At 43.4% G+C, this 27,587-nt stretch overlaps 1 protein-coding gene across 1 annotated transcript in view; it reads left to right on the forward strand.

Annotated features, from left to right (window-relative positions):
• ARAP2 (ArfGAP with RhoGAP domain, ankyrin repeat and PH domain 2) overlaps positions 1-27,587 on the forward strand; it is a 1,270,949-nt gene that overhangs the window by 156,435 nt on the left and 1,086,927 nt on the right. Inside the window, exon 4 of the mRNA XM_086964430.1 lies at positions 18,741-18,784. Coding sequence (XP_086820556.1) covers positions 18,741-18,784 — 44 coding nt within the window. The remainder of the gene's footprint in view (positions 1-18,740; positions 18,785-27,587) is intronic.

A 27,587-nucleotide genomic window follows, 5' to 3' on the forward strand; every position in this document is an offset into this window, starting at 1 on the left:
AATTAAGCATCCGAGGACCTGTTTCTGGCTATCAGCCATCTTCAGCCAGGATAGCTTGACTCCAGTGGCTTAGTGAGCAAGGGCCCCACGTCTGGGCATAGTCTTCCCACATAGGGCGAACAGCAAAACACACAAGATGATGGACAGGATGTTGCACAATGGCAAAACATTCACCACCAGCCACAGATCTTGGTTTAATCCATCGTTATTTTGCTCACCAAGCCACCCCAGTTCGTTTGAGCGTTGCACGCCATAAACAGCGGATTGCTTCTGTTATCTGGAGAGACACCTAGTATTGTTAAGTATTGTTAAGTACATCCAGCCTGATTCAACAAAAACATCCCCGAGCTCCTCCCACATAGAGAGGGGGTTGTAGCTCACACAAAGACTATGTCTTTCGTGTGAGAAGGCACCCCCATGATGAAGCATGACACCACTGGTGTGTGAGGGGAACTGTCCTGAAAAGGGAATCTTCCCTTATTGCATGACATACTAACCCTTGCTTAATTCGGACCTGTGGCTTTTCTCGTGTGGTACCTAGTATTGCTGCTCAGGGCAGTTCATTTCAGCTCCAGCATCTTGTTGTCTGCTGCTTTCTTGTGCACCCTGAATCTCCAGTACAGGTTCCGCAACTGTATGTTTCCTTCTCTGTGATTTGCACACAGTGTACTAGATTTGTGAATCTCTGCATGGTACGGTGATTCGCACACCATATCAAATGATTATTATGTTTTATGTTAAAACTCATGGTCAATACATAGAGGGAATTTAACAGATTCTTCAGTGATTCGTACACTGTGAACTAAATTTACGAATCATCTTATGGCATGGTGATTTTCACACGATATTAGATAATTATCTTACTTCAGTTTAATCCTGATAATTACCGTTTATGAATTTGCACACCGTTGATGTACTGTTTTACCCTGTACTAATTCATTGTTAGGCTTGTGTGGTGGATAAGCAGCTGGTTTTATTGTAATTACTTACCACATCTTCACTTTGTGGTGCTATTTCGGTTATTGCAGCAACAACATGCAGCAAAACATTATTCCTCCTTTGACCTTTTTAGTTACTCTGGGTACTCCACAAATTGAGTAAGAACAATGGAATGAATGTTTTGAAGTTAATTTGGAGGCCATTGAGGATGAGGTATATACAAAAAAGAAGAGATTTGCTATTTTAAGACATTCTCTGAGTCTTGAGGGCGAAAAAGGTTTAAAACATTTCCCTGCATCTCATGTGATGGGTGAAGGGGATGTACTGGATACATATGCTACTGCCATCAAAACACTGTATACTTGTTTTAAGAAAAAGAAGAATGTGATAATGGAAAGGCACACATTCTATGTTGGACATCAGATGTCGGGAGAGTCTATTCAGTCTTATGTTTGGACTTTGAGAATTCTAGCAGCCTTGTGTGGGCATAGGTTATTTGATAATGAAATGATAAGGGATCGAGTGGTGGAAAAAACTAATAACAAAAAGATACAAGAGAAGTTGTTAACCACAGAAAAGTTGCCCTTGGATAAGGCTGGTAAAATTGCAAGTAGCATGGAATCTAGTTCTGCCTAAATGAAATAGCTATACCTAAGTGCACAGGTACATGTAGTGCAGGGGATGGACTCTGTAAAACATAAACTAAGGACACATGAGGGTAAAGGAACATTTTGAAGTGCTGCAGGAGCAAAAGTCATTTAGGTAATGACTTATTTTGTCCTGCTTTGGATAAAGTGTGAGGCACATCCAAAAGGAAAGGACATTTTGCTAAGGTGTGTAAATCTGGCAGGCACCAGGTCAACACCTAAATATGTTCATGATTTTGAGACAACGCTGAGCAGTTGAATTAAGTCTGAGTGAAGAGGAAAGTGTGGTGTTTCATGTGCAAGAGGCAGAAGGAGAGAACGTGAAGAATGAGGTATTGCAAATTAGGGCATGTTGCGTAAAACAACCATATTGTCTCTTTGATGTATTGAGTATTCCGATTAACATGATGGTGGATTCCTGATCCTTTTTTTTTTTACATTATTCTTGGTTTAGGAGTGGGAAAGAGTTGACAAAATGGATATCAAGAAGTCATGTGTGTGACCAGTCACATATGGGGAAAGCCCATGGAAGTGTTTGGTAAATTTGATGCTGATTTGAATTTCAAGGGTAGCGAGGCATGAGCCACAGTGTATGTGGCTAAGGATGGATCATGTCTTTTAAGGTGGTCGGAAGGAGGAAACCTAGGAATTACCCTGAATCCCAACAGTCCTGATCAACTACTATTAACAAAGGATTGCATGATGGTGTGTGCCATGGTTGTGTGCCCTTGGGTCAGTGCATTTCCAAGATATTTTGGGAAAGTTGAGGTTTTTCAGTCATCAAATCATCTTGAAGTCGGGTACCACTCTAGTTGTACACAAAGTTAGACATGTGCCAATGCCCATGAGTGATAAGCTTAAAAAGGAATTGAAAAATCTATATGATCAAGCGATAATTGAGAACTCTGAATTGATGTCCCCTATTGTATTGGCAAGAAAAAAACAATGGCATATTAAGACTGCGTATTGATTTAAGAGATATGAATGACCGGATCTGGGTGGTCAGGTGTCTTTTGCCAAACATAATGGAAATTATTTCTTCACTTAAAGATTCCAAGATTTTCACAACCCTAGATATAACAGCTGCGTATCATCAAATTGTATTGAAGCAGGATTCAAGACTCTTAAGGTCATTCAATATTCCTGAAGGGACAGTCCGATTTAAGTGCATGCCATTTGGTTTAGCATCTTCTTGTTTTTTCAGTGCACTGTGGAAGCATTGTGTAAAGACATACCTAATGTTAGGCGTTTTAGTATAATTTTTTTGGGGGGGACAGAATATGTCTTCCCATTACAAGTCCTTAGGCATGGTTTTATCTGCGTTAAAGGAGATAGACATGACGTTGAGAGCTGATAAGTGAGCGTTTGCATTAGATTGTTCGACTGAAGTAGTGAGGCTCACTGGTTAGAGGCGGCAGACCCGAGAGCAGAGGAAGGCCCGGGACCAGGGTTCGATTCCCGGCGCGGCAGGTTTCTGGACCAGAGTCAGCGGACTCGATAATTCTCTCGCCTCGGTGCCCACTCTGATCAGCGATCACACTCGGCAACTCTGGGCATTAGCTTGCCTCATCTTCACTAACGGCCCCACCAGACCGCCGGGGATGCCTGGTCTCACCCTGGAGATACCCATTAAGGGACCATCTCTCAGGGAAGCCAGGAAGGGTTTCGCAGCGGTCGAAGCACCTTGGGACCCTCCGGGTAAGTAGTGCGCTATATAAATGCCTATACATACATACATACATACATACATACATACATACATACTGGGATACAAGTTCTAGGCATATGCCATTTGTAGGAAGGTTGAGTATTATGTGGTGATTTTGGGTAGGGTTCTCCATGCAGTACTCTAAAAGACCCAATAGATGGTCCTTAGATTTACAATAATAAAACCATAGCTCAGTCCTGGTAGTGTGGCTAAAAGCAGTTGGGCTTTACTAGAGGAACGTGTGTTAATCATTTCAGAGTAACAACTTGGATGATAAGTAATTGACATGGCTCGAAACTAATCTGACACATATTTTTAAAAATAGCAGATTTTTATATTGATTTAGAGCCCAAAAGGAATGTGGTGGTTGCATACAACCAGAGTTATTGACTTTTGAAGAAAACATAAGTTGCAGCAATTCATTACTGCAAAAACATTGCATTTCGGGCAATGGAAAAAAGCGGAGGTGACCACTGGTCACTTGCAGGTCGAGTTGAGTGGAACCAAAGAGGATAGAGGTAATAAAGGTCCCAGGACCAAGCCACCAAAGTCAGTTCAATTTTACCTGGCCTGTGGCGCCAGGGTGCAGAGTTGTCCTGGCTTTCCCTGCTTTTGAACTGAAGCTACGGGAGAGCTGTGTTTACTGCTTACACGGTGCTTCAGGTGAACAGCATTCAAAATCTCAAAAACGAGGTCACTGCTGATGTTGGACGATTGTTGCATGAAATTCCTTCTACATTTAGCCTCGAGAGAAGGGGTCAGTTGCAGGACTGGTGACCAACAAGCCTTGGCAATGGTAAGTACAGCAGATTGGTACTTCGAAAGATAGCTGCCTGAAACTTTGTGGAGGGCAGGACTATAGTTCTCAAAATGCAATAGACCATCTGGATTTTGGGGGATCTCTCAGTGGGTACAATGGCCAGCAATTCTTCGGATCCAGAGCATTGTTTTACCTGCAGTTTTCAGGAGACTAGTGTCACTAGTCTGAGGGAGTCTAAGGTTGCTTGAGGCTCTCAAAGGGCTCCCTCTGTCTAGTGGAACTGACCTTTTAGACTAGGATGAGCCTCGGACGTGCTGTTCAAGGAGTGTTGCCACAAGTGCAGAGTCTCCCTCTTTAGGTTTGTGCAAGTCCTGTTGTTGCAGAGTTTTGTCTCTTCATTTTCAAATGATGCAAATTGGATCAGAACTGAGGTTCTGGTGTTGGGGGTAGCGCTTAAATCCTAGATTTAGGGGTGTTAGGTGAGTGGGTGCCAGTTGCCAATAGGCCACTAGCCCAGGTGCTTATTTGTCCCTGAAGTGACCACAACCAGGGGCGTAGGCCACCTTTTCTACCCACTATTTCACTTTTTTAAATGACAGAATTCTTCCTCAGCTGTACAAAACTGGTAGCCAACCCCATAGGTGTGGTGTACGCCTCCAGACTATCAGTTCAGCCTGCCTTGGTGCAAATGTGACTTTGGGTAGTGGGAGGACTGTTTCCTCCTACCTTTGTGAGGCAGCCCGAATACATATCATGGGGGTGCAGATTTTGAGCTCATCGCCTGATGTACCACTTCACTATCAAGCCTGTCAGGAAGGGAGGTATGGCCTCTTTCCCGTCCAGGCCATTGTTTCTGACTCCTGGGAGAGTTCGCACATCTTGGCAGGGGGTCAGATCCCTGTATTGGTGTCCGCAAGTGTGAGCTGCCAACCAGAGCACAAGAAAGTCTGGGGCAACCAGGTAGACAACCTCTAAGTTAGCAACCTGGGTGCATGCAACATTGTCCTTGGCACAGGATTCCTTTCTGGGGTGATGAGCATGTTATTTGATACCAAACACAATAAATTTAGGCTGTACCATAATGGAGTTGCCAACCTTGGGTTTGTCTGTATGCCAGCTCATTTTATACTATGAACCGTCTATCACATATAGTGTCCTTTAATGTGCACTTTCATGTTCACACCTTTGATATAATTTACCCTGCCTCCTCTGCTTTTAGGAGGCCTTCTTTAGGGGTGACGGGCATATATTAATAATTGTGCATTGACTTTGCCACACATGGTGAGGGAAAAGTGAAGTTCAAGCAGTTTACACTGCTCCCATAGTCTGAAATGGCAGGCCTGCTGTCAGCAGTTTACTTGGGTCACTCAGGGTGGCACAAACAGGGCTTCAGGCCCTGGTGGCTCATTCAACACCCATGCCCTGGGTATCACTGATACCATATGCTAGGGAATTCGAATGGGGTTAAAGTCCTTTGCCAGTTTGGGCTACTAATTCACACATGTCAGTTTTAGGGAGTGAGCCCTGGCACTGGGGCCCAGTTAGCAGGCTTCAGTGCATTGTGCAGTTGAAAACCAGCATCTAGTAGTCCAAATGGGGGAAAAAGTGGGGGACATCTGCAAAAAGGCCTGGTATAGAAACCAAACAGTCTGGTCAAAGCAATATTAGAATTTCCTACTCCTGCAAACAAAGTTCACGTACAATCATTTTTTGGCATGTTGGAGTTTTATACCTGATTTATCCCCTAGTATGCAGAGAATACACATAACCTGAGGGTATTACTCAAGAATGAGAAATTCATGTGGACCAAGGATTTGGATGATGAGCTTGAGGTTATCAAACAAGAAGTTGCCAATGCAATTCCCAACCATTTGTCACACACAACCGTTCTTTCATTGTTACTGATGCTAGTCAGTATGGATTAGGGGCACTATTATTGCAGACGTGTGAAGTGAAAGATGAGATAGTTGCCTTCATGTCTCGAGCCCTTAGGGTTGTCTGAGAGTACATATTCAGTGATAGAGTGAGAGGCTTTGGCTTGTATGTGGGGGGGGGGTTGACTATTGTAGAAACTACTAATAGGGTGTAGAATTCGCTATTTGGGTAGACCAAACACCTTTGCTTAATTTGTTCACCACAATGGAGGCAGAAAGGCCACACAATGTATTGCCAAATTGCAATATACACTACAGGAGTTTCAGTATTATGTTGAATGCATACAAGGTGTGAAAAATATATTTGCCTATTGTCTTTCTCATTTGGCTTCAAATGAGGATGTGGTTAAGGAAGAGGCTGATGAAGAATTTGAGTTTGGTAGGTTGTTACATGTCTTACAAATGATTGAATTTCAGAGAGCGAAAGTAAATCTGTCCTTGATAAATCGACATTCTACAAACTGCGAAGGGTTTTATTGGCAAGGATTGGCCTAAGGACAAGGTGTATGTGCACATAAACTCTTTCAAACATGTATTTTCATAACCTATTATATCTAGTGGCTTATTAAAAAGGGTGATTTACTTGGTGTACCAGGTGGTGTTCTAGGCAAAGTTTTGAAGCTAGCACATGAAGATAATGTGGTAAGGAAGACCATGACAAAGAGGATCAGGGACAGTGTTTGGTGGCCAAGGATGGCCAGGGAAGTAGAGTATTTTGTGACTGAGTGTGTGGCATGTGCCATCAGTGATAAGTCACTGTACCTAGGCCTGTGGAATCTGTTCTTGACAAAGCCTGGGTCAAACTAGGAATGGATGTCAGAGGCCTCACCAATATTATCAGGGAGAGTTGTAGATTTTGCATTGTGCTTATTGATTATTTTTTGTATTGGCCAGAGGTAGAATTTGTGAAGTGATCCAACACATCCAAGATAATTGGATTTTTGCAATCTGTATGCGTGAGAGAAGGAGCCACCAGTGAATAGGCAATGGAGTTCTGTTCACTTCCTGTGAGTTCAAGTAGTTTTTGTCATATTGGTATGTAAAACTTACGTCTTTTTACCATTCTCGCAGCAAGGGTTTAGTGGAGAGACCTAATAGGATCATTGAGGACAATATGCAGCTATCTATTGCTAATGGTTCAACACCATTGCATCTTCATGCTTCAACACTCTGTGCATGCTCCGTAAGATCTTCCGATGGACCCTACCGGAACTAGAAAGGCGGTCACCCAGGCCCTCGTCACCAGCCGACTGGACTACGGGAACGCCCTCTACGCAGGAACCACAAGCCAAGCTTCAGAAAAGACTCCAACGCATACAAATTGCATCCGCACGACTCATCCTCGGCATCCCCCGCCACAGCCACATATCAGCCCACCTGAGAGACCTGCACTGGCTCCCCGTCAACAAAAGGATCACGTTCAGGCTCCTCACCCACGCACACAAAGTGCTCCACGACATAGACCTTGAATACCTCAACAACCGCCTCATGTTCTACACTCCAACACGCAAACTCCGCTCCGCCAGCCTCGCCACCATCCCACGGATCCGCAGAACCACCGCCGGAGGAAGATCATTCTCCTACCTGGCGCCCAAAACGTGGAACTCCCTCCGCGCCCACCTACGACTGGCCCAGGACCACCTCACAGTCAGGAAACACCTCAAGACTTGGCTCTTCGAGCAGTAGCAGCACTCCCCCTCCCCCCCCAGCGCCTTGAGCCCCCCACGGGTGAGTAGCATGCTGTACAAGTGTATTGATTGAGTGATTGATTGAATGTTTTGGACTGGTGCAAAGAGCTTAAGGATTTGCTATGGGCAATTGGTACCACTCCTAATGCCATCACTGGAGTATCCCTATTTATCCTCCTCAAGTGTTGTGTGCCTGCCACCAAGTTAGTGTTTTCTGTGGATGGGTGGTTGCAAGTCTGATAAAAAATTGTCTTCGGTGAAAGAGAAGCAAGAAGTGGCACATAAGAAGTGTGCCAGTGTTATTGGCACATTGTTGATTAAAGCAAGGGATGTGATTAGAGTCTGTTTAACTGGTATTATAACCAAGGGTCAGTCCAAATGTTTGTGCTCCAAAAAGGTTATTCACGTCAAGGATCATGTAGTCCTGCTTGAAGATGGCAAGTGGTGGAACACAGAGAAGTTGTCTTGCCAGTGGTGCGGTGGTTGGAATGGTGGCCTGAGTCTAGGAGTTAGATCGGGAGTAATGATGATTTGAGAAACCCAGAATTTTCATTTCATAATGTGAAAATGTTGAGGACACATAAGGAGAGGAGAACTCCGGTGAAAATACCCTACTGTGTCTAGTTGTGTCCTCCACTTCCTGGGTGATTTTTAATCCATGGCATGTTTTTCTTCATCCTTTTTATTGTGTATTTTATCTGAAGCGTGAGTTGTATTTTATTGTATTTTATTTCATTTTTACGATGGGAACTTTTTTTATTTTGTTTGAGGGTAAGATGTGTTGAGCTCAGTTCTTTAAGGAATTATAACGTAGGTGTTAAAGAATTGGAATGTAGATGTGTTTTAGTTTAAACTGGCAGTTGAAGTTGTCTCTCCAACCGGTCGGTCAATTGTGTAGAGAAAGAAATAAAGCCTTTAAATGACCTATGTGGCATGTCTTTCGGATCCTCACAGTGCTTGTAGCTTAACCTTCAGTTGTCCACAAATCATGACACATGAAACTGAGGACAGTTCAGAACTCTTGTTTAGCAAGAGTAATTAGAGCAGAACTGAAGAGACATTGTGGCGTCAGATGAGTGAGATAGTAACTGGAAGAAGCGCTGGGTTTGAGGCTCAAGAAGGAAACTGCCTGAGAACGCAATGCGCAAACCCAACATTTATGGACAACTTTGCTCCCTATTGTGTTGCAGTTTAAAGCTAGATTCGCTCAATATTGTGACAGAAGTTCCACATCCTGCCCACCTTTCTTATTGCTGATTTTCCAGATATACTGGATCAGAAGGTAGGATTTTGTGCCGTGCATCCTTCAGGTGTCCCTTACCTGTTTTCCCATCCAGATGCAAACATCACTTTGCTGGGTTAAAAGTACAATAGCCTCTCAAAGGCTCTCCGGTAGGAAAATTGAGGGAAACCTTGAGCCCTGAAAGCCATGTTCAAAATAAATCTAGTGCCTATCCTTCCGCACTCTTTGTAGGACTCCTATTCTAACTGTATATTCTGTCTGAAATCAGAGCACGTAGAGAAATGACAAGTAACCTCCAGCTTGTTCCTTCAACTATCTCTTCACATGTTGACACTCAGGTAAACATATCTGAAAAGGCTTCTTGAGAGTTCTGAATGCTTTCCACGGTCTCTCATTTTTATGCCTAGATGCACTCAAAGAGTGATCTGTTTTGTTGCAGTTCATATCACGAATGACCTTCATCTCCTACTTCTCCTCTTCCCTCTCCTGAAAACGACCTCTCATCTACACCTCCCACACTACCTGCTGGCCATAAACATAGTATTGGCTACCCACGATATCCTATCACTACATCTAGAGAAAGCATAGCATTTTGTGGATGCTCACTCCATCCCCAAGACTTTTTCTTTATTTCACTTTTGATGCCCTCTTCATTTTTTTCTTTAGTTCTCTTGCCCCAGCACCAAAACATTTTGAGGCTTATGGTGGAAAAAGCGCTATCCAAATGTTCCCCATAAAGTAATTTCCTATCATTATTGCTAGTATTACAAAATTATTTAAATTTGCTGATATACATTGCACAGGTACAGAAACAGTGACACATGTCTTGCAGCTGTGCATATTATAAAATGATCCATGTAACTGAAAAAAGAACAAAACTCTACCGGTTCCTGGCAGAAGGACTGTGGAAGCCAAATACATATTGTATTTGTTATATATATTTTTCAATTGCTACCAATTGCTACCAAGGGGCAACCTCAAATTAGTAGGAGAAATCATTCCCTGTCACACTTTAAATATCTATGACCATCTTTTAAAAATACTGTCAGTCAGTCAGTAAAAAATTATTGATTCAGTTCTTTTCACAGCCTTTAAAGAGGACAATGAATATAAAAAACAGACAATATAATACAATTTGTTATAAACAATGTAGACTGGGTGGTAAAATAACATTCCAAAGTACATCATCAGGTCAAAGGGTTCCGGAAGTTAAATATAGAAAACCAATTCCAATACATCAAGCACATGTTTTTGACTACTCTGAAATAAGTAAAGTGCATAGTGCCATAAAGTAAAAAGAAAAAAAGAAAATGTACACAATATAACGATTTCAGTAAATAAAAAAAAATAATAATAATACGTGAATATACATTTTGGGTATTATGATAAAAAGACATAAAGTTATAACATTAAGATCAAGATACATTGTGACTCCTTAAAAAAGTTATACTTCAGCACCCAGCAATATAGAAATCCTTATTTCTCAACTAAATTCCACAAGCAAACTGCTGTTGAGGTGAATCTAAACACCATTAGGCATGTATGTTCATCTTTGAGGAGCTAGAGATGATACAGGGCTAGCCTACATTTCCCTATATTCAAAACCCTTAATAGTGGAGTTATGAAATACTGCAGTAGTTTGGTGTATAGTCGTAAAAAAAAACAGGAAATGCAACATATTCTGAGCTGACTTAGAGTCGCATGGACATGAATCAAGTTCAGCATCACAGTAGGCGTTGCAGCTGTAAGAAAACAACAATTGTGCGATGCTATACCTGAATCTAATAAGATAAAAACTTTTTGAGTGGCAAAAGAAAAAAGAACGATAGGGCTGTATATGTTCAGAGCAAACTAGGGGCATATATTCTGGGGGGCAGATATTCTGGGTTGGAAAAACAGTCCACTCTCCCTGCTAGTTCCAGCTGCCTTTTTATGTGGCAAAGCCATGGTATTTTCTGCATATGATCAAGGCTCATACAGTTGGATATTATAGCACGATTAAGGGTCAACTCATCCTTTATACTGAGTGCCGTAACAAAGTTGATGCAATTTGTATACAATGGATTAGAGGAGTCAAGCCTAATTCCATAGGACAAAGTATGATCGGGATACTACTAGAAACTGTTAATAATCGCCTAAGAAAATAATTTTCTACTGCCTGGACGCGTGACGAGTTGCAAAAGTTCCAAACACATGCATCATACAGAATTACAGAGCAAGAGGGTGCCTTATAAATGTTAATTATTGTATCAATTGCATTGGGTCCTAGTTTCCTCACAAACCTAAATAATGCCTCCAAGATTTTGTTGAAACATTTTAATCTGGTTTCAAACAGGTGGTGCCAAGATCATATCTGGTCAAAGAGGAGAACTAGGTAGGAGACATTTTGGACATAGAATATCCTATCATCATTAATAAAACAGGACTTTAAGAGGGGAGTAGTATTCCCAACCACCATAGCATAAGATTTAGCCGTATTGGTCTTTAGAACCAAGTCACACATAAAATCATTAAATCTGGTTAAAAGTGTTGGCAGATCCACACCAGTTCTGGACATTATCATACAATCATCAGCATAAGCAACAGCAGGAGATTTCTAGTCTCTACCCTTGGAACATCTACCTGCCCTTAGTTGAGGGGTCTCTCCCGGTCATTAATATATAAAAAGAATTAAAAAGTGGCTTGGGGTACTCCACAATTCATTTTAATGGGGGTGGTGAGTTTCGCATCCGCCCCATACCTGACTCTCCCAGTCACACCCTGGTACATCTTTGCTAGAGAGTGAACTAGAGAAATGTCTATGCTCATGTCTACTATTTTTTCCACAGATTGCCTCTCACCACCCAGTCAAAATCAGATGTTAAATTACTAAATCCTAAATAAAAGGAGCCATTGTTTGCTAGTGTATACTTGCTTCTGCCCGGGTGGAGGTTGAGGCACTGCTCAACAGTACCCAGGCCCCTCCTGAAACCATACTGTATGTTAGAAAGTTTCCCTCTTTCAGTTACCCTAGCTTCCAAACGATCCAGTATGACCCTGCCCATTAATTTGCTTGTGCAGTCAATCACTGAATTTGGGCAATAACACTTAGGGTCAGACCCACAGCGGACCCCACCGAACTCAAGAATTACCGCCCCATCTCGCTCCTCCCGTTTCCAGCCAAAGTCATCGAGAAGACCGTCAACAAGCAGATGGCCGCCTTCCTCGAGTCGAATGGATCCCTCGACCCCTCACAGTCCGGCTTCCGAGCCAATCACAGCACCGAGACCGCCCTCATCGCCGCCACCGACGACATCCGAGCCCTGATGGACAACGGAGAAACAGCGGCCCTCATCATCCTAGACCTCTCCGCGGCATTCGACACGGTCTGCCACCGCACCCTAGTACAGCGCCTCAGCAACGTCGGAATCCAGGACAAGGCGCTGGAATGGGTCATCTCCTTCCTCGACGGAAGAACACAGAGAGTCCGCCTACCACCGTACAAGTCAGAAGCCACCGAAGTCATCTGCGGCGTCCCTCAAGGATCCTCTCTGAGCCCCACCCTCTTCAACGTCTGCATGAGCCCCCTCGCGGCCATCGCACGCCAACACAACCTCAACATAATCTCCTACGCCGACGACACCCAGCTGATCCTCTCCCTGACCAACGACCCCGCCGCCGCCAGAGCCAACCTGCACGAAGGGATGAAAGAGGTAGCCGAGTGGATGACGACCAGCCGCCTGAAACTGAACTCGGACAAGACGGAGGTCCTCATCCTGGGCTCCTCACCCTCCGCCTGGGACGACTCCTGGTGGCCTCCCGCCCTGGGCACCGCACCCAAACCAACAGACCATGCACGCAACCTGGGCTTCATCCTGGACTCCTCCCTCTCCATGACCAGGCAAGTCAACAACGTTTCCTCGGCATGCTTCAACATCCTACGCATGCTACGGAAGATCTTCTGGTGGATCCCCACCGAGACCAGGAAGACCGTCACCCAGGCCCTCGTCACTAGCCGACTGGACTACGGCAACGCCCTCTACGCCGGTACCACCGCCAAGCTCCAGAAGAGACTCCAGCGGATCCAGAATGCCTCAGCCAGACTCATCCTCGACATCCCACGACCCAGCCACATCTCCGGACATCTGAGAGACCTTCACTGGCTCCCCGTCAACAAAAGAATCACCTTCCGCCTCCTCACCCACGCACACAAAGCCCTACACGACCAAGGACCGAGCTACCTCAACAGCCGAATCAACTTCTACGCTCCCAAACGCCACCTCCGATCAGCCAACCACGCCCTCGCCGCCGCCGCCGCCGTCCCCCGCATCCGAAGAGCGACTACAGGAGGAAGGTCCTTCTCCTACCTGGCCGCCAAGACCTGGAACTCCCTCCCGACCGACCTGCGCCTGACCCAAGACCACCTCTCCTTCAGGAAGAAGCTGAAGACCTGGCTGTTCGAGCAGTAGCGGCACCCCCCCCACCCCCAGCGCCTTGAGACCCTACGGGTATGTAGTGTGCTTTATAAATGTCACTGATTGATTGACCTTTTTCCTTTTCAAAAATAGGTATTATAACCATGTTCGATGAAGATTTTGGTGGGCCCAGGTGTGCTACACAGCTTAGGATGTTGGTTTTAGTGGGAGCCAAAGATCAGGGTTAGCCAGAAAGAGATTGACAGGGACACCATCTGGGCCAGAGATGCCTTATTATTTATGGTTTAGCTTAAGGCTTTTGTGACTCCCTCATAGGTAGGAGGGGCCAGCACTGTAAGAGTTGCACCTATTTGATTTTTGATAGGCTCTAAGGTGCAAAAGTCCTCCTCCTCAGTCCTATACACACCGGCAAAGAGCTCATCCCATTTCTCAGGCATAATTGTAACATCAATTCAACTGTTGTGAGTGTCTTGAAAAAAGGAAGCATTAACCGTTTTCCAAAAGAGGCTGGGATCTTTATAAAGACTTGCTTCATGAAATTTTTCCCATGCTTCATATCTGATAACCTTATTATGTTTCGAAATTGCTTGTTTGTATTGGCGTTTCAACGCCATAATGAGTTTACTGTCGGACCATGTGCAATCACTATTAAATATTTATAAGGTCTTTGAGATCATAGTTGTCTGTCCCCTTGTAATACACATTGATTGTCTTCATTATGTCAGCAAAAGCTGCTAACCTACTTAATGAGTTTATTTAACTTTTTAGTCATTCCAAGATTTGTGCTTTATTTGACATCATTTTCTACTTCAATACAATATCCAAATCCACAAGTGCCCACTTATGCAAAGACCCTTATTTTTGTTATGAATAATGGGGTGTAGCGTAACCCAATAGATTTTCTAATCTGAATCTCAAATAGAATGGCTAATGGAAAGTGGTCACTAGAACACTTCTTTAGAATGGAAAAACCCACTGATAGGGATTTGTAATATTCAGAAAGGGCAATAAATTTAATGAGGCTATCTTGGCCTCTACCCATTTAAGTGACTTGATCTAAAGCCAGCTATTCAATAAGGTCTCACAGATCACTGCTGGTTCCCTACACTCCAAGAAGAATCCTTCGCTCCTCCAGCAAGAACCTCCTGTCTGTCCCCCGGGTTTGTAGAGCCAGGTGGGGAGGGAGGGCTTTTTCGTCTTTGGCACCGAAGTTGTGGAACACCCTCACCCCGGAATTAAAAGCGCAACCATCTGTCATGCTCTTTAGGAAAGCATCAAAAACTTGGCTCTTCGCAGAGGCCTATCTGTAATCTGGTATTCGGCTCATATGACATGTGATATCATCTGTTAGGCGCCTTGATGCCCTTCGGGCTAAGTTGCGCAATATAAGATTGCCTTAATTCATTCAGGTCTATCGTAAAAAAAAGAGAACATTTCGAAAGTATGGAATCCAAAATGTACCCACAGAAATTATGCTTAAAATGAATATTGCCATCCTTTGCCCCACCCCCTATGTGGACAACATGGATAAGGGGCCTGGTCTATAATTGAAATCCCACTGCCCCACATACTGAACTTTGGGGTGCCATCAACTAGGAGTAAAATATTGAACCTCGCATCCTACATTTTGTCAGCAAAACCAAAAACACTATAGCTATGCTCAAGTGAACTAAATTTGAAAGAGTGAGGCCTGATGATCTCACATTATCTAGGTAGCGGTGCTACTAAGGCTAAGAAACCACATAGCTATAGTTTAACTGCTCAAGAAAAATAAAACCAATGTTGAGAATCATCAAATGACCCCGAGCTCGTACAACATATATCCAGAAGATACTCAGTCCATCACACCTCCTGCTCTAAACAACATCTGCAAAACCTTCTTTTCTGACTGTGTGACTGAAAACCACGCTTGTAGATCTCTGATGTGTTAAAGCTTTCTAAAAGTGGCCACTGGTATAACTTCTGCTCCATCTTGAAAACTATAGTACAAATACCTGAATATATCCAGCCCTATCTTAATTTGTAAGACTGACATGTTTTTTGTATCTGTAAACAAAAGGATTATGAAAGATAAAATAGAAAAATCTTAGGTGTATTGTATTTCTTCATAGCTGTTAAATAATTCTTTTAGTATCGGTACTTAAATTAGTTAGAAGAAAACAATGTGCCTTTTAGAAACCATTGCAGTCATGATGAAAGGGAGGGCTGCCACAACGAATTGAACTCTCAATGTTTGGTTAGTGTTAGAAATGGGGGGCTCTAGTAGGCAATGGTTTGCACCTTTGTCCAAATAGGGACCCTTCTTCCTAGATAGGGGAAGGGGGGGGTAGACTTCTAAAATAACCCCTGCTCACCCCCTTGGGAGCTTGGCACAAACAGACAGGCTTATCTCAGAGGCAGTGTGTAAAGCATTTGTGTACACATACAGTGAAAACACGACAAATGGACACCATATCAATTTAGAAAAATAAGTAATCATTATCTAAACTAAACACGGCCAAAACTACAAAAATCCACATGACAGAAATCAAAATGTGACTTTTAAAAGATAGAAATAGTTCTGTTCATAGAAAATGGTGGATGCAACACTTTCAACATAAAATACCTTGGATGCGTCAAAAGCACAAGCAAAAAGGGGTGCTTGGAAGGTGATGATTCAGTTACTTACACACAGGGAAGGTGATGCGTCGGTTCCTGGCTCAAAGGCGTTGATGAGTTGATTCCTTAACTGTTGCGCAGGCGAGGTGATGCATTGGTTCCTTACCAGATAAGATGTGATGAATCGGTTTCTAAATGCATGGGAGATGATGCATCTGTTTCTTACTGCATCCCTCAGTGATGCAACAGACCTGGCACCCAGATGCATTGCATGACAATCCGGGAAAATGAGATGCGTGAAGTTCTGGGATGTGCAGCGATGATTCCAGCCGCATCCCCTCCATGCGACAGTTCTTACACAGGAGGCACTGGTCAGAGTCGGTGTGGTGATCTGGGACGTCGGAGTTTGGTGCACAGGACTCGTAGCACAGCAGGCACTTCAGCCGCAGGCAGGTGCTACGGCGATGCTGCTGCGGAAATTCTTTTGGCACCACTATAATGCGTCGGAAGCAGGCGATGCATCAATTTTCACAGTTCTTTAGTCGTTTGCGGTACCCAGCCCCAGAAACAACCTGCAGAGGCCCAGAACACTGGCAGGCACCTCTTGGCAGGTCGGAACTCCCAGCAAGGGAGTTCAGGAGGGACTGGGGGTGAAGCATTTGTCCCTGAGACTTCAGAACAGGAGGCAAGCTCTACTTCAAGTCCTTGGAAGCTTCCTCAAGCTGGAGACGCAGCTCACAGCAAAGTTCATGTCCTTTCCTTGGGAGAAACAGCCACTGCAGGCCATCCCCAGACAGCACACAGCAAAGGGTCAGTACTTCTCCTCAGTTTCTCCAGCTCTTCTCCTTTGCAAAGGTTCCTCTTGAATCTCAGAAGGATTCTAAAATTCTGCGATCTGGGCCCCACTTTTTATAGCACAAATTCCTTTGTTCTCTGGTGACAGAGAAGCTCTTTCCCAGCCAAAACCAGCTCTGTCCTCTCTGGTGCAGCTTCCTGGCAGGAGGTTGAGACAGCATTGTTCAAGGCAGACCCGGCCCATTCAGGTGTGAAAGAAATCTTCTCCCCTACTCTGAGTGCAGCCCAGGTCTTTGCAGCCCAGCCCTGACTCACCCTGACACACCTAACTCCCCCCCTCCCCAAGTGGCTGTCTGAACAGAATTCACATCCCCAGCCCCTGTCACTCCAAAGCCAGACAGTCAACTCACAGAACTAGCAGAAGCACACAGGATGGCTAAGCAATAAAATATCTACTTTCTAAAAGTGGTATTTTCTTTAAAAAAAATGTAGAACTCATCCTTCATAAAAGATGCATCTTTGTATTCTGAGTTCAGGCATGCTAAACTTTATCTTCCTATCTTTGTCCCAATGGGAAGTTATGTTTATAAGATGTTGTAATTAAACTCCGATGCTATCCTATGGGACACATAGCCTTTCAATAGTGAAAAACGAAATGGGCAGTGTTTCACTATCAAGACATGCCCCACACATCAGAGCATGTCCTTCCTTTCACATACACTGCACCCTGTCCACAGGGGTACTGTGGGCCTACCTTAGGGTTGACTCACATGTAAGAAAAGAGAAGGTTAGGGCCTGGCAAGTGGGTGCACTTGCCAGGTCAACACGGCAGTACCAAACTGCGTACAGACACTGCACGGACAGATTTGAGTTATCTTCGAAAGGCTACTTGTCTGGGTGACACAATCATTGCTGCAAACCCACTAACAGCATTTTGGTTTACAGGCCCAGGGCACACACAGTGCACTGCACTAGGGACTTAACAGTAAACCATATTAGCCAATTATGGAAACACTAATTCATGATAACACTTTACAGAGGGAGCACTTGCACTTTGGCACTGAACAGCAGTGGCAAAGTGCCCAAAGGATCTAGACTAGCAAAACCAAAGTTTAACTCACAGTGAAAACACAGGAGGCAAAGGCAAAAATACAGGGGAAACCCATGCCAAGGCTGCCAAATCTAACAGTAAGCATTTAATTCAGGACCATATTGAAATGAACATGAAATATGTCCTTTAGCATTGTTCTGTGGGATGATTTAAGGATAAAAAAGAAAAATAGCAAGTGGAAGTGCAGTGCCTCTTAGGTCACTATTTGTATTTATAGAAATGTTCATATGTGCATAGCAAAGGAGCAGTGGCAGGCATCCTATTGTCAAATTTGCATATAGTGATGAAACCGCAAACAGTTTAACTATAAAATGTTTGAGGATTGTAATGTTATGATATCTTCCACAAAACCTTATAGTAGAACACATAAAGTACAATAATCATGTATAAAAAATGCATTCACATCAACATCTGAGTGGCAGCTTATTAATATTTCAGTGGTCACAATGATATTATATGGGTTATTTTGGATGAACAAATTCGAAGTACATTTATACAAAGGCAGAGAAAGGAAAGCATTCGCCAAAATCACTCTGTGTTCATTTCTGGGCACCACCACCAGAAACTGATGCTAATGTAAACCACACTTACAATTACGCAAAGACAGGCTTTGTTAACAAATAAAGAACAGCATACAATAAGCTAAAGCTAGGTATATTGTATTCTTTAATGTAGTTCTGAGAATTGGAAAAAATAACATGTGTTCATCCTGTTTAATATAAAGAATAGTAAATCAGGTATTAACCTCGACTCCTGTTTGTATTTGTCCTGTTATAAAATTCAAAGTAAGTAATGTTTTGTGTTCCTGCACATATTTGAGTGTGAGGCTACAGGCAGATGATGTTTTTTAAAAACAATATGGGTGTTTTCATGTTTGTTTTATCTTTGTTTTATTTTACTAGACTCCTCAAATGAAAACCTACCCGAAATTGAAACATCGTATGAGGTAGGTTCAGGTTCCTAGAGCCAGACACACATTATTTCTCTACAGTAGTGAATGGCAAGTCTTACTTTATATTTACATAATATACGTGTGGGTGAATGTGTTGAAAGGAAGATCGATATGGTTCAATGATGCCATTGAGGTGTTTTAGTGTGACATCATAAACCTTTGTTTTTAAATGTCATCAGAACCCCAAGATGACACTATAGGGCCATCTTACATGCTATGTGTTGTATGTATTTATTACATGTTTATTTTTGGGTAATTAGCTTCGAAAAAAAGATGGAGGTGTTTATTGGAAATAGTAAGCGAAAAACTGGACTTAACTGTTTAGTTGTCTGCTGTAAAAAAAAAAGATACATCTTTGACTATGTATTTATGCAAAATTTAGAAAAACAAACTTTGCAAGATAGGGCACATTCTGACTGTAGAAGAGAGTGGAAGATGTCATGTTAAAGGTGCGGGTAACACTGGTCAGTAATTGTAAGTAGAATGTTTAGGCTATGTTCGACTTTAATGAATAGATTGTTGATAAAACAATTGCAGTGGTCAGGCCCAGTGGAATTATACAATTCCCTGGTTGTGGAGTATAGTGCTCAATTATCTATTCACCACATTTTCCACATAATTTAAATCACAATCGCTTTTTATCAATAACATTCATTCTATCCACTCCCGAATTCTAAACAAGAAAAACACATCATCCCATATATAGTCAGACTTCTTCTTCTGGACAAGCTCTTCTGTAGTACACTTACACTAGAGAAACATACTTCTAGCAACATTCACATCTGCAGTGCCGGGCTAACCTGGCCTCTCTTATCACTACCCTCATAAGCTGTTCTGTGTCAAAATAAACTGCATCTCAAGTATGGAAGCATACCATAAGCACAACTCTTTCCGGAAAACTAAGTTCTGTTCCTTGCACCCTATCTTGGTGTCTTGGGCTCAATGTCCGCGGATTCGATAATTCTCGCCGAGGCGCCTACTCTAATCATGGGTCCCACGCTGCAACTCTGGGCAATAGCTTGCTTAATCTCCACAATGGCCCCTACAACACTGGGATGCCTGGCTTCACCTTGGGGGTGCCCAGGAGGGGGCATCTCACTGGGAGAGCCAGGAAGGGTTCCACAGTGTTATACAGAGCCGGGACGCCCCGTTGGGGCAGCTGTGCGCTTTACAAAATACACTACTACAAAATACACTACATCTAGCTTTCACCCCGTACCCAGCTTGCTTAGCCTGCTGGCTGCCTTAGGAAAAAACCTTTGTCATGATTGTTACCAGAAAGTGTACCCTTTCCAATACTGTCCTTATTTGCAATAACTTCCTTCTAGGTGATGAGAACAAGGAATTCTGAATAATATCAGTGAAGAACTGCTTCTTTTCATGGATCATGGTCAATTATTGTTCCTCTTAATAGTGGAACACTCAGCTTTCAATATTGATTAATATAAATAAATAAATAAAGTGTTCATTAATCATAACTCAGTTAACCCAGATATTGTCAGAAACTCTCTGACTTTTCTCCTAGATTGCTTTCTGGGGAGCTGGAAACACCAGGTCAGGCACAGAACTCTCCTTTCTAAATTGGCGCCTGCCCCTCTGGCATACAACAAGGATCGGCACTTCACATAACCCCACCCACTCTTTCAGAAGCACCCCTAGCAAGTTTAGAAATACAATCTGGTTAGGTCACAAGGTAGTTCCATTTGAAAGTCTGCTCAACCTCTGGTAGCTCTGGCAACAGAAGCAGGCAGTTTCCCATAGAATTGCATAGTACCAAGGAACATTACAGTTAAGAACCAACCACAAGATATGTGCCAAACTGTCTTACTAGAAGCAAGTAAAAAACAATAAGTACAATAACACACATTTTTGAAAAACAGATTAGAGGAAGCTGAGATGTACGTTTTTAAAGATTTAAAGGCAAAATGGTCCAATAAAATGCAAAATGCCAGTCAAAATCAGTGTTCGAGGGAGGCTGGGACCTATGCATGATCCTAGACTGGCTGAAGTGGAATTGGAGTCCGGGAAGCCCAAATGGTCACACTGGCCGAATGTTTATACCATCAGTGTAAGATGTCTGGATGCTGAAACCAACGAGTGTCCTTCGAGTTCTGATCAACATAGGCAAAGTTAACGGTAGTATTCAAGGGGTTAAAGCAAGCGAGGACCTCTCCTCTACAAGATCTTATGTCTTTTGCAAACCAACACCTTTGTAACAGGGCTCTTCTATCTTCTAAAAGATTAGTACACAAGCATATCACGTGTATTATGTCCTCCTTCTGTTGGCTGCAGAGCTGACACATTTCCTGGGCACAGACTCTTCTCCATTTTGGGAAGTGACAGGATATGAGAATCACCCCCATTCTCAGCCTTAAAAACAGAAGCTTAGTACGTTTGTTAAAAGTGATCATTAGGTAGCTCTGGGGTTTCAATTGTGGATAGATACGTAGAGTCATCCAACTGTGGTTCTGTATGGAGAGGCTGGCCTTTTCTTCTGATGAGGAAAGTCGGTTCGCATTGATTTTTGCTAACCTCATTAATTCATGTTAGCTAATATGTAAAATCCCAAAGGTGGCTCAAGCCAGGAGAACCTAGGCCTCGGGACAGGTAATAGTAACCCGCTGACCTGTGGCTTGTGTTTAAGTGAATCCATAAATTAAAGGCCAGACTGCCCTCTGTAGACACCCTAAGCTTGTGGTAGCTTATTAGAAAGGCCGCCATACGGGACAGTGCCTGTCTGCAGATGCAGAATTCCAGTCTGATTTGTGCTGGTGACGTGTGTTAGGGAAGCTGGAAGATTGTTCTGTACATTTTTGCAACTGCTTTGTCTAGTTGCTCACTGTCCCACCCTTTCAGAAGCTTGTGGCTCACTGCACAGAAAGGAAGGGGGGCATCCCAGGGTTACTTTGCTTAGGTAAACTGGTTCCATGGGATATTATCGTTAAGTCCAGTGACATTAGTGCCCAGGCGGAACACCCAGCGCTGTTACTTTTCTAAGAGGCCAATTTCTGATGGTAATTGCTCTATGATTGTCCACTGTAGGTCATTTACTGTGTGGGTTTCAGACAAGTAATGTGATGCCTTTTTTGTGGTGCTTTTTTTACATCGGACAGTACTTTTATGTTCGCTGATTCGGATTTTAGCTGGTTGTGACGTCATGCCAATGTACTCCAGCCCACAGGGGTACGTGATCATGTACACAACGTTCCGGCTGTTGCAGTTGGTGAAATTCGTCTGTTTCCATTCACTACCATTCCTTAATTTTACCCATCTACTTTTTAGGTCTCGCCTATCCCTACCGCAAGGAATGGATAGTTGAGAATTATAGGGGGCAAAAAAGTTCTCAAACCATTGGGCGGATTTCAAACAGTTCACGTGAACACAAGCACGCGCATTTCCCCACATCAAAGCCATCAGCCTCCCTCCCACAGACTTCCCCCAGCGTGCGCAGTGCGTGCTGGCCTCAATTCTCCTCCCCCCTAATTGCTTTCACTTTCACGGCCACTTCAAAGGGATCCTTTCCCGGCCGCTTTTTTTTTCTTTTTTTGGTAGAATGGTCACTTCACTGTATGTCATCATAGACAGAGCATTTCAAATCCTGGACTTGCTTCTCTTTTTATATAGCGCGAACTCGAGCCAAAGTTATCAGATCGCTTTACATGAGTCCCAGTTGCATTATAGCCTGATACATTCAAGGCAAGGGGAAATTAAGTGATTTGGCCAGAATTACAGTATGTTTGAGCGTCTCTGCTGAGACTCGAACCTGCTTCCGCTGCTTCAGATTCCGCTCTTGCCGTTAAGCCACAACCTCTCCTGATAAACTATTTTGACCAGGGGTGTTCAATGTGGTATGTGAGGACTGATTCCACACCACATTCCAGGATGACTGCAGATTATGCTAAAGACTTCCATTTAGGGTCTTTATATTAAATTAAGACTTCAAAGAAAAGCTGAAGGGAGAAAGTTGTGATAAAATCAGTTTGAGCGAACGTTTTCATCTTTCACATTGGTGCTTTTACAGCATTACTCGTGCTTCATGCTCTTGTGAAACAGCATTTCTTAAGAGTATTTATCACTCGACAGAACGTTGGTTTCACTCAAATGTGCATTATCGCTTAAGAGCACCTACATTTTCCCAAGGGAACTGCCCACACTCTTATCTAAGGCCCTCTATCTATCTATCTATCTATCTATCTATCTATCTATCTATCTATCTATCTATCTATCTATCTATCTATCTATCTATCTATCTATCTATCTATCTATCTATCTATCTATCTATCTATCTATCTATCTATCTATCTATCTATCTATCTATCTATCTATCTCCCTCACTCTATCTATCGCCCTCACTCTATCTATCGCCCTCACACTATCTATCGCCCTCACTCTATCTATCTATCGCTCTCACTCTATCGCCCTCACTCTATCTATCGCCCTCACTCTATCTTTCGCCCTCACTCTATCTATCGCCCTCACTCTATCTATCGCCCTCACTCTATCTATCTATCGCCCTCCCTCTTCTATCTATCGCCCTCCCTCTTCTATCGCTCGCCCTCACTCTATCTATCTATCGCCCTCCCTCTTCTATCTATCGCCCTCCCTCTTCTATCGCCCTCCCTCTTCTATCTATTGCCCTCCCTCTATCTATCACAATCACTCTATCTATCGCATCACCACAGCATCGCTCAGCACCACCACAGCATCACTCAGCATCAATACAGCATCACTATGCGCTACCACAACATCACTATGCACTACCACAGCATCACTGAACACCACAGCATCACTCGTTGCCACCACATCACTCAGCGCCACCCTAGCATCAATCTGCGCAACTATTCAACAACAACTGGTTCAAATATGTTCTCTCAATGTTTCAAGCTTTATTACAAATGTCACAAAAAGATGTTAATATTTCACTTCTGTTCATGGATTTTCGTAACAATAAAATACACTGAACATAATCTTCACAAAAGTTATTTACAAAAGTTTAAGCTATTGCCATTATGAATTACAATAACTTTTATTTAAGTATTAAATATTGAAAAAAATTAAAAGCCATTGTTATTTGTAATATCAATACATCTAAGTCACGTAAATAAAACACATATTGCATTACAAATGCTATATGTGTCACATTTGTGAAAGTTATAACTATTGGCATTGTAAATGACAAAGCTATTAATTTCACTATTTTCAGAACCAACACATACATAAAAACTGTGTTATTTACAATACCAATAGCTCAATCTTTCCTAATGCGAGACCTATTGCATTGCAAATGCTTGTTTGGTTAGGTGGCACGTGCTGCAATAGCCACAGGGATGGTGGCCCTGGACAGACTGTAGGGAGGGATTGTTCGTATCTGTGGCTGTGCCTATGCATGCTCATATGTGGACCAGCATGTCCTTAAGGTTCCTGACTCTTTTGTTTGTGAACATTGGTTTCTCTAGGTGTAGGTCACCACAGGTAAGGATTCTTCAATGTTTGTTCAAAATCGTTGATATTGTGTTGGAATGGGTGTTATAGGTTGTTACGCAGATTGGTCTGGCGTCTGGATCTTTGGGAACTTTGTCTTCCAAAAGGGCCTCACTGTTATTATTGCGCGAACTCTTCATTGCTCTGTCAATGATGGGGCAGGGTATTTCTGGTAGGAGAGTTTATTTTTTAGATCTGAGGCTTGCTTCATGTAGTCTGTAAGGTTGGAGATAGATTATAACAGGAGGGGGGAGAGAGAGAGTCAGTGGATTCAGTCTCCCTAGTTATATGAATAAACAAAGTGGAATCCACTCAAAGTGATAGTGATCCCTAGATCCCTAGAGTGATGGGGAACACACAGTGTTGTTTAAATGCCCCTCACACACCAACAGGCCCCTTGGTGTCATGCTTCATCATCGGGGCCTTCGCACCCCTCTACGGGATGCGGCGTGCTGCGACTCGCGGATACGCAGGAGCACTTAGAGGTGAACTATGTGTGGGGGTGTGTGTTATAACAAAGTGTGAGTGAGGTGAGGTGAAAAAAAGTGAATAGTTAAAAAATACCTGGCACGTGGGAGGGAATTTTTTTTTTTATTTAATCCCCGGCTGGTATTGTTAAAAGAACTGCAGGGCGTGGTTAGATAGATACGTATTAGGGTATCAAAACCACTGTTTAGAGTGTCAACATGTTTCGGAGGTCAAAGCCCCCTTCTTCAGGACAAGGGTTATGCACTTACCCTCCCCTTACTCACATGTAGAATGTAAAAGTGTATTTAAAAATAATTACCACAATGTGTAATATTCCTAACTATGTTTTTATGTTAGTGAATGTCGTTGCGCCCAATTGGCGATAGAACCTGTGGAGAGAAATTCACAAATAAACACATAGATCTATAATGCACAGACCAGTGGAGAAGAAAAAAGCTTCTCTGAATACATCAAGGTTAAACCAAAAATAATGGGACCCTGGGGAGAAAAAAAACAACACAAATGGACACAACACAGTACTCACAGACATACATACAAAACCCAGAATTACTCTCTGCTCAGATGGAAAGAGAGCAAACAAAAAGAAAGATAAGTCTTACTTAAAGTTCTCAACTATAAGACCTCATGAGCCTATGCGTATATTGGGGAATCCTTCCTTTCTGATCAGAAATGACCTATGAAACATTAATATCAGGGGTTCAGTTGGATCTTAAGAAATACTGACAGTGTCAACTCTGATGGCAGTAACTCAAGCAATAAATCAGGAGGCGTTCAGCAAAGAAAGCAAAGAGGAGGTTTTCGACAGCAAAGAGCCCAATTCCCACGCCAGAGAGGCTGGCGTGGTTTTCAAGGACCTCAATTTAACCCTTATCAGCCCCCTTTCCAATTCCCACAATACCAGTTTGTCCAACCACAAATGGGACAAATGTACCCCCAATGGGTTCCAGATCAAACCAATGCACCCCAGAACCAACAACCTTTTTTATCCTGGGGCCAAGGATCCCGCAGGGGGCGTAACAAGAAGGGCAACAACGTCAATTGGCATCCCACAGAGGAGTCAGACCCACGTGTAGTAACGAGGAGCATGACAGCGAATCAGGCGTCAACGAGCAACAGGGGGACCTAGTCATCAATATAACCCCATGGCCCCTCACTGATCTGCAAAGGGAGGTATTGAATAAAGGCTTGGGATATGTGCCCACAAATAAACCTGACATTTTTTTACTGTACAAAGAAATGCAGGAATTTATCAGAACTATAAAACTGCGGGCATTCTTTAAGGATAAGGAACCATCTACAGAGACCTCAGACACTGGTTTGAAACCAAGGTCAACATTCACACCGTTGGATAACCAACTCCCGGTCGAGGTATTGGCCTTTGAAAAAGCCATAATGCAGGATTTGAAGTGTTTGGAAAATAGACAAAGGGTCTTTCAGAATATGACCAGAATGGAGAGTGAGGCCATTAAGGAATTGAGGATGAATAAGAACCTTGTTATAAAACCCGCTGACAAGGGTGGGGCAGTGGTTATCCAAACAACCCCAGCCTATGACAATGAATGCAGAAGGCTCCTCTCCGATAATAGGAATTATCAGATTCTTACTGAAGATCCAACTGAATCATTAAGAGTCCAGATAGGAGGCATGGTTGAAGAGGCACTCGCACACGATTGGATTACCAGGAAGGAATCCGAGTTCTTGATACAGAGAAATCCACGCATTCCATATTTTTACACCATACCCAAGGTGCACAAAAACCTTGAAAACCCTCCAGGCCGCCCCATTGTCTCCGGCATCTCGTCTATTTTGGAACCATTGTCCAAGTTTGCGGATGCCTTTTTGAGACCGATTGTACAGGCCACTGATACGTATCTGAGGGATACCAAAGCAGTACTCCAACTGTTAAACAACCAGACTTTTGATCCCACTTCCCAGATGCTACTCAGCCTAGATGTGGAGAGCCTCTATACAAGCCTCCCACACGATGAGACCTTACAAATTATTGAGGAGGTACTGCACTCTACTAGTTGGGAATACCACACCCCATGGAATGTAGTATTGGAATGCATCTCGTTGGCCCTCACAAAAAACTTTTTCGAATATGAGGGCACTCTCTTCTGGCAGAAACATGGGACCAGTATGGGCAGTACTTTTGCCCCAAGTCTGGCCGGACTATATGTCCATCATCTGGAGTCCACAAAAATCCTTCATCCAGACAATCCGTACAGGGCGAGGATTCGCACCTGGCGGAGGTATATTGACGATATCTTGGTTATCTGGGAAGGAGATGAGACCACGGTAACTGAGTTCACCAACTGGCTCAACAACCAGAATGCATTTCTGAAATTTACTCACCAGGGGCGACGTTGAGTGTGTTTCCTCCAATCTCTGCTCCGGACTCCCTGGCTCTAATGGGCAATTTAAAATCGGGTTCTCCCCTTGACCCTTGCCCTGCTAAATTTCTAGCGAAAGTCGCGGAGGTGATCAACCCGCTGGCTAATCCGCTTTTAAATCTTTCGCTGAGGCTTGGTGTGGTCCCGCAAACCTGGAAGCAGGCGATGGTGATTCCATTGCTCAAAAAACCTGGTCTAGATCCGAAGGCCCCGGTCAATTATAGGCCCATCTCTCTGCTGCCGGCCCTCACGAAGATTCTGGAAAAGCACGTCCAAGGCGTGCTCTCTAATTTTCTTGAATCTAATGAGATCCTGCACGCCACCCAATCTGGCTTTCGTCCCCATCTCAGCACTGAGACAGCGCTCCTGGAGGTTTCGGAAACCATTAAAGGGGTTCTGGACTCTGGGGGCAAAGTCATGCTGGTGATGTTAGA

Source organism: Lissotriton vulgaris, chromosome 3_2 (assembly GCF_964263255.1).
Source record: "Lissotriton vulgaris chromosome 3_2, aLisVul1.2, whole genome shotgun sequence".
In the NCBI taxonomy this organism is placed as follows: Eukaryota; Metazoa; Chordata; class Amphibia; order Caudata; family Salamandridae; genus Lissotriton; species Lissotriton vulgaris.